The sequence below is a fragment of the Salmo salar genome, chromosome ssa09 (genome assembly GCF_905237065.1).
Source record: "Salmo salar chromosome ssa09, Ssal_v3.1, whole genome shotgun sequence".
Taxonomy (NCBI): Eukaryota; Metazoa; Chordata; class Actinopteri; order Salmoniformes; family Salmonidae; genus Salmo; species Salmo salar.
In genome coordinates, this window is record NC_059450.1 from 119852828 (window position 1) to 119866934 (window position 14107).

General features: G+C 42.2%; 1 protein-coding gene across 1 annotated transcript in view; it reads right to left on the reverse strand.

Moving 5' to 3' along the window:
• Positions 1–1558: 1558 nt before the first annotated feature.
• The window catches only part of LOC106612649 (ankyrin repeat domain-containing protein 13B), a 36580-nt gene continuing 24031 nt past the window's right edge, over positions 1559–14107 (reverse strand). Inside the window, exons 11-15 of the mRNA XM_014214016.2 lie at positions 7816–7973; positions 6675–6869; positions 4132–4301; positions 3560–3636; positions 1559–2698 (exon numbers count right to left, since the gene is read on the reverse strand). Of these exons, the coding sequence (XP_014069491.1) occupies positions 2497–2698; positions 3560–3636; positions 4132–4301; positions 6675–6869; positions 7816–7973 (802 nt within the window). The 3' untranslated portion in view covers positions 1559–2496. The remainder of the gene's footprint in view (positions 2699–3559; positions 3637–4131; positions 4302–6674; positions 6870–7815; positions 7974–14107) is intronic.

The window sequence follows — 14107 nt, forward strand, 5'->3', positions numbered from 1 at the left end:
CACTCCCCTACCTTTTATTTTAAGGTATCTGTGACCAACAGATGCATATCAGTATTCCCAATCGTGAAATCCATAGATTAGGGCCTAATGCATATTTCAATTAACTGATTTCCTTATATGAACTGTAACTCAGTAAAATGTTTGAAATTGTTGCATGTGCATTTATGTTTTTCTTCAGTATATATTCATTTATGTATATATATAGTGTAGGTCATGGTTATACTAGCCCCTATGGAGTCCAAAGGGTGAGCAACAGCAGCTGTATGATGGCCGTACACATTGAAAGGTATAGGATTCTGTAACTGTTGTGAGCAGACTAGCTGCCAACGAACCAGTCTCCTGTCATAGGGTTATCATATTAACACTAACTCCTGTCATGGTGTTATCAAATTACCTTGAACACCTGTCATAGTGTTATCATATTAACACTAACTCCTGTCATAGTATTAACATTAACTCCTGTCATAGTATTAACATTAACTCTATAGTGTTATTATATTAACATTAACTCATGTCATAGTGTTAACATATTAACATTAACTCATGTCATAGTGTTATTATATTAACCTTTACTCCTGTCATAGTGTTAACATATTAACATTAACTCATGTCATAGTGTTATTATATTAACCTTTACTCCTGTCATAGTGTTAACATATTAACATTAACTCATGTCATAGGGTTATTATATTAACATTAACTCTAGTGTTATCATATTAACATTAACTCCTGTCATAGTGTTATCATATTAACCTTTACTCCTGTCATAGTGTTAACATATTAACATTAACTCCTGTCATAGTGTTATTATATTAACATTAACTCCTGTCATAGTGTTAACATATTAACATTAACTCTATAGTGTCATTATATTAACATGAACTCTATAGTGTTATTATATTAACCTTTACTCCTGTCATAGTGTTATCATATTAACATGAACTCCTGTCATAGTGTTATCATATTAACATTAACTCTATAGTGTTATTATATTAACATTAACTCTATAGTGTTATCATATTAACATGAACTCCTGTCATAGTGTTATCATATTAACATGAACTCCTGTCATAGTGTTATTATATTAACATGAACTCTATAGTGTTATTATATTAACCTTTACTCCTGTCATAGTGTTATCATATTAACATTAACTCTATAGTGTCATTATATTAACATGAACTCTATAGTGTTATTATATTAACATTTACTCCTGTCATAGTGTTATCATATTAACATTTACTCCTGTCATAGTGTTATTATATTAACATGAACTCCTGTCATAGTGTTATTATATTAACATTAACTCTATAGTGTTATCATATTAACCTTTACTCCTGTCATAGTGTTATCATATTAACATTAACTCCTGTCATAGTGTTAACATATTATATTAACATGAACTCTATAGTGTTATTATATTAACATTAACTCTATAGTGTTATCATATTAACATTAACTCCTGTCATAGTGTTAACATATTATATTAACATGAACTCTATAGTGTTATTATATTAACATTAACTCTATAGTGTTATCATATTAACCTTTACTCCTGTCATAGTGTTATTATATTAACCTTTACTCCTGTCATAGTGTTATCATATTAACATGTACTCATAGTGTTATCATATTAACATGAACTCCTGTCATAGTGTTATCATATTAACATGAACTCCTGTCATAGTGTTATTATATTAACCTTTACTCCTGTCATAGTGTTATCATATTAACATTAACTCAATAGGGTTATTATTCTATCTCTCTACTTATTAGAACCATTAACAGTCATCAAGTGTCCATCCACAGTCTAATTACAGTACGTCTCGATTTTGTGCAAATGAAAGGGGGGGGATGTAGCAATCTATTAAAAATGAGGAAGTAACAGAGTATTTCAACATCCCACCCCACTTGACCAACCTGACACTCACACAGAGGGCAGTATTCATTAGGGCACACTATAGCAGAATGATTTGCAATGGTAAACAAAAAGAAGTGTTTCTATTGGACAATTTCAGGTAGTCCATCCCTGTTTTATTACATTTTCTTTCGTTGGTGCCAAATGAATACGACCCAGTTCTGTGAAGTGGACACAAACCCTATACCCCAATCACAGGACCATTTATTAAAGAATGGCCTACACAAACACAAACACAATTTGTATTATCCTAGCCCCACTGATGTGGTCGGTCAATGTAGCATTTCATTAAAAGTGTTTCTTCTTGTTTCTTGTTGTAAACTTGCACTGACTGCGAGTGCAGAGTGGCACCAGAGAGTAGTGAGTCTGTACTGTAGCTGTATCAGCACTGTAGAGCCCTGTTGTGCCACACAGACAGGCTCTTATTGAAGGAGCGCAGTGGGAAAGGGGATATGGGACGGTCGGAGGAGCATGGCTGTCACAGCCAGGAGTAGAGTGAACTTATTGACTACCCTCTCTGGACCTCCACCCTCCTCCTCCTCCCATACCTCCTAGAGCCCATCTGGCCAATCAGGCTCTCATTTCTCCAAGAGTGACAGTTGGATGATCCGCTGCAGCTCCTGCTCCTCTTGCCGTCGCCGTAGCTCGGCCTCTGCCTGCTCCCGCGCCGACAGCTCCATTGCCAGGCGGAGCTGCTGGTCGTAGCTGCAGGTTGTGGGGGGCTTCTTGGTGGGCGTGTTACAGAGGCTGGCTGGAGGGCAAGGCCTGTGCTGGGGAGTCCTGGAGGAAGAGTGTGGGTGGGTGGGTTGGAGACAATGAGGTTGGAAACCTGGTTATTGTGTAAGGAGAATAAAGGAATTGACAGTGACACTGGAAATGGTTGAAAAATATGGTGGACCTAGATTCATTTTGACAGGACATAATTTGAGTAGGAAAGAGGGGTTGTCATGTGCATGCACACACGTACGTGTACATGCAAACACACACAACACCGACACACACACACACACACTTTTGTTTTACTATCCTTGTGGGGACCAAACAATTGATTCCCATTCAAAATCATAATTTTCCCTGACCTTAACCCCTAAACCTAACCCCTAATTCTAACCCTAAACCTAATCCCTAAACCTAACCCCTAATTCTAACCCTAAACCTAACCCCTAATTCTAACCCTAAACCTAACCCCTAAACCTAACCCAAGACTAAAATAGCCCTTTTCCTTTTGGAGAACGGCGAAATGTCCCCACTTGTCCAAATTTTCCTTGTTTTACTATCCCTGTGAGGACATCTGGTAAAATCCAAGGATGGTAAAACCAAAACACACACACACAAAATTGTGCTAGTTTGAGTTTATATAACATGCAGTGTATTGTTCCCATAGAGGGCATACAGGAGAGAGGCAGAGTTACTGTATATCAGGGGCCAGTCACTCAGAGTGTATCTACTGTATGAAGTGCAGGGAATGCAGACAAAGACAACAGTGTGTGCATGACTGGGAGTGAGTCAATAGTGACATTGTGTGCTGTGAATGCAGCCAGGAAGCTCTCTGGCCTCCAGTGTGCTGGAGAAGGACGAGCCAAGGCTTTAGCAAACAAAGGCTGAGAATGATAGCGAGTCGAGTGCGGAGAAAGTGCAGACCTTTGCAGGCGACTGGGGTCACAGGGAAGAGTACGTGTGCTGGGCTTGCTGTTGGTCAGCGCCTCCCAGATAGTCACCTATACACAGACCAGGAAGTAGACAGACCGAGTCAGAGAGATAGTCAAGTCAACAAGAAGACTCACCAAACTTTCTTGTCATTTCAATGTTTCAATCTCAGTGTTGATACTGGATTATGCCCTAGGATACTGAGTCAACTGTTTGTCAACGTCTTTACAGTGTATATGGAATTTGTAGCTCTTTGCACAACTGTACACACTATTAATGCGATGTGCATGTAGTTGATTAACATCCGAATGAGAGTTAAGGTTACAAAACAACCATACGATGCCTTGTGTTTCACTTAGGAATGAAGAGGACTACCATCATACCATACGTTTGTGTTCATTAGGCACCAAGAGGCAGGAAACAAACTAAACATGTAGGGACAACCTGGACGCTCATTTTCATTTTCCGTTGCAAATTGTTTTCCATTTTCCTTTGTGTTCTTTAATGAAGACGAGCCAGGTTTTGAGATGGCAGTTAGCCCTATGAGGGGCCAGAGTGAGTCTGACCTGGTCGTACTCAGAGCCAGCCTCCAGCAGACTCTGTTGGATGGCAAACTGCAGCAGATCCTCCTCCTCATCACCACGCATGTTGTTGTCCCTCTGGTTGCCTCCCAGCACAGTGTAACCCTGAGGGGGCTCGAACACACATGGGGGGATCTCCCCTCCACGACATGACGCTGCATGGAGGAGAGATACAGGACAGGAGTGATGGGATGTTATGGGTCATTCTTCAATTTGCTTAGATTTTTATTTTTTTTATATAAAAAAAATGTTTGCTTTGTCATTATGGAGATTGATGAGGGAAATAAACAGTTTAATCATTTTCAGAATAAGTCTGTAACGTAATAAAATGTGGAAAAAGTCAAGGGGTCTGAATACTTTCCGAATGCACTGTATGTGATTTTGTTCTTATTTAACAAAAGTGGGGCAATAGAGCTTGAAATGACTGAAATGCTTTCTAAATATAGCTCTGCAGAGGGTGTGGAAATGGAAAGCAGACAGATGGCCCTTTTTGGTACTATAAGTAACTATAACCCTATGGCGTTCACAGAGCACTTTTCACACCAAAATGTCAGTCGGAACCAGTCCAGAACCATATGAGGTACTTAACATCTAAGAGTTAGATTTGAGCTGTGGTTTCAATTTAACAAAATCCTCAATTACCTCAAATTTGTCATTGGTTGTGTTACCGTCATTAGTGTTACTACTCCTACTGGTGGCAAAATGTTCTCATAATGGTAAAACATATTTAAAGTCATTAAGCTGCCATATTAGATGTATTTAGAATGGGAAAATGTATCCAAATATATACTGCTCAAAAAAATAAAGGGAACACTTAAACAACACATCCTAGAAATGAATGAAAGAAATAATCTTATTAAATACTTTTTTCTTTACATAGTTGAATGTGCTGACAACAAAATCACACAAAAATAATCAATGGAAATCCAATTTATCAACCCATGGAGGTCTGGATTTGGAGTCACACTCAAAATTAAAGTGGAAAACCACAATACAGTCTGATCCAACTTTGATGTAATGTCCTTAAAACAAGTCAAAATGAGGCTCAGTAGTGTGTGTGGCCTCCACGTGCCTGTATGACCTCCCTACAACGCCTGGGCATGCTCCTGATGAGGTGGCGGATGGTCTCCTGAGGGATCTCCTCCCAGACCTGGACTAAAGCATCCGCCAACTCCTGGACAGTCTGTGGTGCAACGTGGCGTTGGTGGATGGAGCGAGACATGATGTCCCAGATGTGCTCAATTGGATTCAGGTCTGGGGAACGGGCGGGCCAGTCCATTGCATCAATGCCTTCCTCTTGCAGGAACTGCTGACACACTCCAGCCACATGAGGTCTAGCATTGTCTTGCATTAGGAGGAACCCAGGGCCAACCGCACCAGCATATAGTCTCACAAGGGGTCTGAGGATCTCATCTCGGTACCTAATGGCAGTCAGGCTACCTCTGGCGAGCACATGGAGGGCTGTGCGGCCCCCCAAAGAAATGCCACCCCACACCATGACTGACCCACCGCCAAACCGATCATGCTGGAGGATGTTGCAGGCAGCAGAACGTTCTCCACGGCGTCTCCAGACTCTGTCACGTCTGTCACGTGCTCAGTGTGAACCTGCTTTCATCTGTGAAGAGCACAGGGCGCCAGTGGCGAATTTGCCAATCTTGGTGTTCTCTGGCAAATGCCAAATGTCCTGCACGGTGTTGGGCTGTAAGCACAACCCCCACCTGTGGACGTCGGGCCCTCATACCACCCTCATGGAGTCTGTTTCTGACCGTTTGAGCAGACACATGCACATTTGTGGCCTGCTGGAGGTCATTTTGCAGGGCTCTGGCAGTGCTTCTCCTGCTCCTCCTTGCACAAAGGCGGAGGTAGCGGTCCTGCTGCTGGGTTGTTGCCCTCTTACGGCCTCCTCCACGTCTCCTGATGTACTGGCCTGTCTCCTGGTAGCGCCTCCATGCTCTGAGCCACTTGTGTGGGTTGTAGACTCCGTTTCATGCTACCACTAGAGTGAAAGCACCGCCAGCATTCAAAAGTGACCAAAACATCAGCCAGGAAGCATAGGAACTGAGAAGTGGTCTGTGGTCCCCACCTGCAGAACCACTCCTTTATTGGGGGTGTCTTGCTAATTGCCTATAATTTCCACCTGTTGTCTATTCCATTTGCACAACAGCATGTGAAATTTATTGTCAATCAGTGTTGCTTCCTAAGTGGACAGTTTGATTTCACAGAAGTGTGATTGACTTGGAGTTACATTGTGTTGTTTAAGTGTTCCCTTTATTTTTTGAGCAGTGTTTTTAAATAAAAATGTCATACCCAAATCCCACATCAATTTAAGACTGACCCTCATGTTATGTTATGTTATTATGAGTCAAAGTTGTTCCTGTCCAACCAGGTAAAACTGACTTTGTCCTGGTCAAGTCATGAGATTGGGAAACACTCCTGGCCCTAATTGTAGAGTAAAGATGGATTGTGTGTGTGTGTGTGTGTGTGTGTGACTGTCTGTGTGCGTGTGTGTCCATGTGTGTGTTTCTCACTTGTGGAGCTGGAGCTGGAGACACTAGAAGAGTCGCTGCCTGGGGAGGGGGTGTCTGTGTCAGTCCTGGGGCTGCTGTCCTTCTGTCCGTCCACCTCCCCCTCCACCCGGCCCGGCCCTGTCGCCGACCCCTCCTCACACCCGTTCAGGTTCCCAAAGGTGATCCGGGCATTCAGGATGTGATAGATAGGAATTTCTGAGAAGATGAAGAGATGACAGAGACAGTGACAGAGATGTTTAGGATTTACGATTATCACTGGATTCATAATTAATGTGCAATAGATGTAAATATTCCAAACATGTTAAGAGCTCAAATTACCACATTTTGGGAATATCCCAATTAACCATATTTGAGGCAGCATCTGAATGAATTTAAGGAGTAGCCAGAATGTCCAACATGGAATAAGGACAGGTGGGTCTGCTTCAGTGGTGGAAAAGGTACTCAATTGTCATACTTGAGTAAAAGTAAAGATACTTAAAACATTTTCTATTAAGTTAAAAGTGTAAGTCACCCAGTAAAATACTACTTGAGTAAAAGTCAAAAAGTATTTGGTTTTAAATATACTTAAGTATCAAAAGTAAATGTCATTCCTAAAATATACTTAAGTGTCAAACGTAAAAGTATAAATCAAATTCCTTATATTAACCAAACAAGACAGCACAATTTTATTGCTTTTTAAATTTACGAATAGCCAGGGGCACACTCCAACACTCAGACATCATTTAGAAATTACGCATTGTGTTTAGCGAATGTGCCAGATCAGAAGCAGTAGGAATGAACCGGGATGTCCTTTTGATAAGTATGTGAATTGGACCACTTTCCTGTCCTGCTAGCCATTAAAAATGTACGAGTACTTTTGGGTGTCAGGGAAAATGCATGGAGTAAAAAGTACATTATTATCTTTAGAAATGTAGTGAAGTAAAAGCAAAAGTTGTCAAAAATGTAAATAGTAAAGTACAGATACCCCAAAAACTAATTAAGTAGTACTTTAAAATATTTTTACTTAAGTACTTTACACCACTAGTCTACTTTTGATAATCACCCACTCCCGGTTTCTCTCCACTTTAACTACCATGATGTGTCAGGTCTTTAGGATGCAGAGCAAACTATCTGGTTACAGGAGTGTACTCTACTCTCTCACCGATCTTGACAGGGAAGCCAGGTGGCAGTCGCAGGGTAATGAAATCCCTGAGCTTGGCGAAGAGGGCATTGGAGATTGCCATGAGGTCAATGATGGGCGCCACCTGCTCCGCTAGGGACAGTGGATGGGCCTCACACAGCCACAGCTTAGCCTTGAACCTGAGGAAACCGGGAAACATGTACAGTGCATTCAGAAAGTATTCAGACCCCTTGAATTTTCCACATTTTACGTTACAGCCTTATTCTAAAATGGATTAAATACAAAAAAATGCCTCAATAATCTACATACAAAACCCCATAATGACAAAGTGAAAACAGGTTTTTAGAAATTTGTCGAGGCACAGATCTGGGGAAGTGTACCAAAACATTTCTGCAGCATTGAAGGTCCCAAAGAATACACTGTCCTCCATCATTCCTAAATGGAAGAAGTTTGGAACCACCAAGACTCTTCCTGGAGTTGGCCGCCCGGCCAAACTGAGCAATCGGGGGAGAAGGGCCTTGGTCAGGGAGGTGACCAAAAACCTGATGGTCACTCTGACAAAGCTTCAGAGTTCCTCTGTGGAAATGGGAGAACCTTCCAGAAGGACAACCATCTCTGCAGCACTCCACCAATCAGGACTTTATGGTAGAGGGGCCACTTCTCAGTAAAAAGGCACATGACAGCCCACTTTGAGTTTGCCAAAAGTTTGCCATTGTTTCTCACACAATGAGAAACAAGATTCTCTGGTCTGATGAAACCAAGATTGAAAACTTTGGCCTGAATGCCAAGCGTCACGTCTGGAGGAAACCTGGCACCATCCTTACAGTGAAGCATGGTGGTGGCAGCATCATGCTGTGGGGATGATTTTCAGCGGCAGGGACTGGGAGACTAGTTAGGATCGAGGCGAAGATGAACGGAGCTAAGTACAGAGAGATCCTTGATGAAAACCTGCTCTAGAGCGCTCAGGACCTCAGACTGGGACGAAGGTTCACCTTACAACAGGACAACGACCCCAAGCACACAGCCAAGACAACGCAGGAGTGGCTTCGGGACAAGTCTCTGAATGTCCTTGAGTGGCCCAGCCAGAGCCCGGACTTGAACCCGATCAAACATCTCTAGAGAGACCTTAAATTAGCTGTGCAGCGACGCTCCCCATCGACTCTGAGAGGATCTGCAGAGAAGAATGGGAGAAACTCCCCCAAATACAGGTGTGCCAAGCTTGTAGCTTCATGCCCAAGACGACTCGAAGCTGTAATCGCTGCGACAGGGGGTTCAACAAAGTACTGAGTAAAGTGTCTGAATACTTATGTAAATGTGATATTTCCGTTTTTTTTTTTTTTTTCAAACATTTGAAAACATTTCTAAAAACTTGTTATGGGGTATTATGTGTAGATTGATGGAGGAAAAAAACTATTTCTTCCATTTTAGAATAACGATGTAACGTAAATAATTTGGAAAAAGTCAAGGGGTCTTTATACTTTCCGAATGCACTGTATGTACAGTACCAGTCAAAAGTTTGGACACACCCACTCATTCAATGGTTTATATTTTCTACATTGTAGAATAATAGTGAAGACATCAAAACTTTGAAATAACACATATGGAATCATGTAGTAACCAAAAAAGTGTTAAACAAATCAAAATATATTTTCTATTTGAGATTCTTCTAAGTAGACACTTTTTGACTTGATGTCAGCTTTGCACACTCTTGGCATTCTCTCAACCAGCTCCATGAGGTAGTCACCTGGAATGCATTTCAATTAACAGGTGTGCCTTGTTAAAAGTTAATTTGTGGAATTTCTTTCCTTCTTAATGCGTTTGAGCCAATCAGTTGTGTTGTGACAAGGTAGGGGTGGTATACAGAGATAGCCCTATTTGGTAAAAAACCAAGTCCATATTATGGCAAGAACATCTCAAATAAGCAAAGAGAAATGACAGTCCATCATTACTTTAAGACATGAAGGTCAGTCAATCCGAAAAATGTCAAGAACTTTGAAGGTTTCTTCAAGTGCAGTCGCAAAAACCATCAAGCGCTATGATGAAACTGGCTCTCATGAGGACAGCCACAGGAAAGGAAAACCCAGAGCTACCTCTTTTGCAGAGGATAAGTTCATTAGAGTTACCAGCCTCAGACATTGCAGCCCAAATAAATGCTTCACAGAGTTCAAGTAATAGACACATCTCAACATCAACTGTTCAGAGGAGACGGTGTGAAGCAGGCCTTCATGGTTGAATTGCTGCAAAGAAACCACTACTAAAGGACACCAATAAGAAAAAGAGACCTGCTTGGGCCAAGAAACACGAGCAATGGACATTAGACTGGTGGAAATCTATCCTTTGGTCTGATAAGTCAACATTTTAGATTTTTGGTTCCAATTTGGTTCCATTGTGAGACGCAGAGTAGGTGAACGGATGATCTCCGCATGTGTGATTCCCACCATGAAGCATGGAGGAGGTGTGATGGTGTGGAGGTGCTTTGCTGGTGACACTGTCAGTGATTTATTTAGAATTCAAGGCACACTGAACCAGCATGGCTACCACAGCATTCTGCCATCCCATCTGGTTTGCGCTTAGTGGGACTATCATTTGTTTTTCAACAGGACAATGACCCAACACACCTCCAGGCTATGTAAGGGCTTTTGACCAAGAAGGAGAGTGATGGAATGCTGCATCAGATGACCTGGCCTCCACAATCACCCGACCTCAATCCAATTCAGATGGTTTGGGATGAGTTGGACTGCAGAGTGAAGGAAAGCAGCCAACAAGTGCTCAACATATTTGGGAACTCCTTCAAGACTGTTGGAAAACCATTCCAGATGAAGCTGGTTGAGAGAATACCAAGAGTGTGCAAAGCTGTCATCAAGGCAAAGGGGGGCTATTTTGAAGAAGCTCAAATATAAAGTACAGTACATTTTGATTTGTTTAACACTTTTTTGGTTACTACATGATTCCATGTGTTATTCCATAGTTTTGATATCTTCACAATTATTCTACCATGTAGAAAATAGTAAAAATAAAAAAAACCCTTGAATGACTAGGTGTGTCCAAACTTTTGACTGGTACTGTATATATACACACACACACACACACACACACACACACACACACACACACACACACACACACACACACACACACACACACACACACACACACACACACACACACACACACACACACACACACACATATATATATATATACACTGCTCAAAAAAATCAAGGGAACACTTAAACAACACAATGTAACTCCAAGTCAATCACACTTCTGTGAAATCAAACTGTCCACTTAGGAAGCAACACTGATTGACAATAAATTTCACATGCTGTTGTGCAAATGGAAATTATAGGCAATTAGCAAGACACCCCCAATAACGGAGTGGTTCTGCAGGTGGTGACCAAAGACCACTTCTCAGTTCCTATGCTTCCTGGCTGATGTTTTGGTCACTTTTGAATGCTGGCGGTGCTTTCACTCTAGTGGTAGCATGAGACGGAGTCTACAACCCACACAAGTGGCTCAGGTAGTGCAGCTCATCCAGGATGGCACATCAATGCGAGCTGTGGCAAGAAGGTTTGCTGTGTCTGTCAGCGTAGTGTCCAGAGCATGGAGGCGCTACCAGGAGACAGGCCAGTACATCAGGAGATGTGGAGGAGGCCGTAGGAGGGCAACAACCCAGCAGCAGGACCGCTACCTCCACCTTTGTGCAAGGAAGAGCAGGAGGAGCACTGCCAGAGCCCTGCAAAATGACCTCCAGCAGGCCACAAATGTGCATGTGTCTGCTCAAATGGTCAGAAACAGACTCCATGAGGGTGGTATTAGGGCCCGACGTCCACAGGTGGGGGTTGTGCTTACAGCCCAACACCGTGCAGGACGTTTGGCATTTGCCAGAGAACACCAAGATTGGCAAATTCGCCACTGGCGCCCTGTGCTCTTCACAGATGAAAGCAGGTTCATACTGAGCACGTGACAGACGTGACAGAGTCTGGAGACGCCGTGGAGAACGTTCTGCTGCCTGCAACATCCTCCAGCATGATCGGTTTGGCAGTGGGTCAGTCATGGTGTGGGGTGGCATTTCTTTGGGGGGCCGCACAGCCCTCCATGTGCTCGCCAGAGGTAGCCTGACTGCCATTAGGTACCGAGATGAGATCCTCAGACCCCTTGTGAGACCATATGCTGGTGCGGTTGGCCCTGGGTTCCTCATAATGCAAGACAATGCTAGACCTCATGTGGCTGGAGTGTGTCAGCAGTTCCTGCAAGAGGAAGGCATTGATGCTATGGACTGGCCCGCCTGTTCCCCAGACCTGAATCCAATTGAGCACATCTGGGACATCATGTCTCGCTCCATCCACCAACGCCACGTTGCACCACAGACTGTCCAGGAGTTGGCGGATGCTTTAGTCCAGGTCTGGGAGGAGATCTCTCAGGAGACCATTCGCCACCTCATCAGGAGCATGCCCAGGCGTTGTTGGGAGGTCATACAGGCACGTGGAGGCCACACACACTACTGAGCCTCCTTTTGACTTGTTTTAAGGACATTACATCAAAGTTGGATCAGGCTGTAGTGTGGTTTTCCACTTTCATTTTGAGTGTGACTCCATATCCAGACCTCTATGGGTTGATAAATTGGATTTCCATTGATTATTTTTGTGTGATTTTGTTGTCAGCACATTCAACTATGTAAAGAAAAAAGTATTTAATGAGATTATTTCATTCATTCAGATCTAGGATGTGTTATTTTAGTGTTCCCTTTATTTTTTTGAGCAGTATATATATATATATATATATATATATATACACTACCATTCAAAAGTTTGGGGTCACTTAGAAATGTCCTTGTTTTCTATGAAAACATACATGAAATGAGTTGCAAAATGAATAGGAAATATAGTCAAGACGTTGACAAGGTTATAAATAATGATTTTTAATTGAAATAAGAAGTGTCCTTCAAACTTTGCTTTCGTCAAAGAATCCTCCATTTGCAGCAATTACAGCCCTGCAGACCTTTCGCATTCTAGTTGTAAATTTGTTGAGGTAATCTGAAGAGATTTCACCTCCCAGAAGTTGGATTGGCTTGATGGGCACTTCTTACGTACCATACGATCAAGCTGCTCCCACAACAGCTCAATAGATTTGAGATCCGGTGACTGTGCTGGCCACTCCATTATAGAAAGAATACCAGCTGACTGCTTCTTCCCTAAATAGTTCTTGCATAGTTTGGATCTGTGCTTTGGGTCATTGTCCTGTTGTAAGAGGAAATTGGCTCCAATTAAGCACCGAACACAGGGTATGGCATGGTATTGCAAAATGGAGTGATAGCCTTCCTTTTTCAAGATCCCTTTTACCCTGTACAAATCTCCAACTTTACCATCACCAAAACACTCCCAGACCATCACATTGTTTCCACCATGCTTGACAGATGGCGTCAAGCACTCTTCCAGCATCTTACATTTTTTTCTGCGTCTCACGAATGTTGTTCTTTGTGATCCGAACACCTCAAACTTTGATTCATCTGTCCATAGCACTTTTTTCCAACCTTCCTCTGTCCAGTGTCTTCGTTCTTTTGCCCATCTTAATCTTTTATTTTTATTGGCTAGTCTGAGATATGGCTTTTTTTGCAACTCTGCCTAGAAAGCCAGCATCCCAGAGTCGCCTCTTCACTGTTGACGTTGAGACTGGTGTTTTGCGGATACTATTTAATTAAAGAAGCTGCCAGTTGAGGACTTGTGAAGCGTCTGTTTCTTAAACTAGACACTCTAATGTACTTGTCCTCTTGCTCAGTTGTGCACCGGGGCCTCCCACTCATCTTTCTATTCTGGTTAGAGCCAGTTTGCGCTGTTCTGTGAAGGGAGTAATACACAGCGTTGTACGAGATCTTCAGTTTCTTGGCAATTTCTCACATGGAATAGCCTTCATTTCTCAGAACAAGACTGACGAGTTTCAGAAGAAAGGTCTTTGTTTCTGGCCATTTTGAGCCTGTAATCGAAACTCACAAATGCTGAATCTCCAGATACTCAACTAGTCTAAAGAAGGCCAGTTTTATTGCTTCTTTAATCAGAACAACAGTTTTCAGCTGTGCTAACATAATTGCAAAAGGGTTTTCTATTGATCAATTAGCCTTTTAAAATGATAAACTTGGATTAGCTAACACAATGTGCCATTGGAACACAGGAGTGATGGTTGCTGATAATGGGCCTCTGTATGCCTATGTAGATATTCCATTAAAATCAGCCGTTTCCAGCTACAATAGTCGTTTACAACATTAACAATGTCTTCACTGTATTTCTGATCAATTTGATATTTTAATGGACAAAGA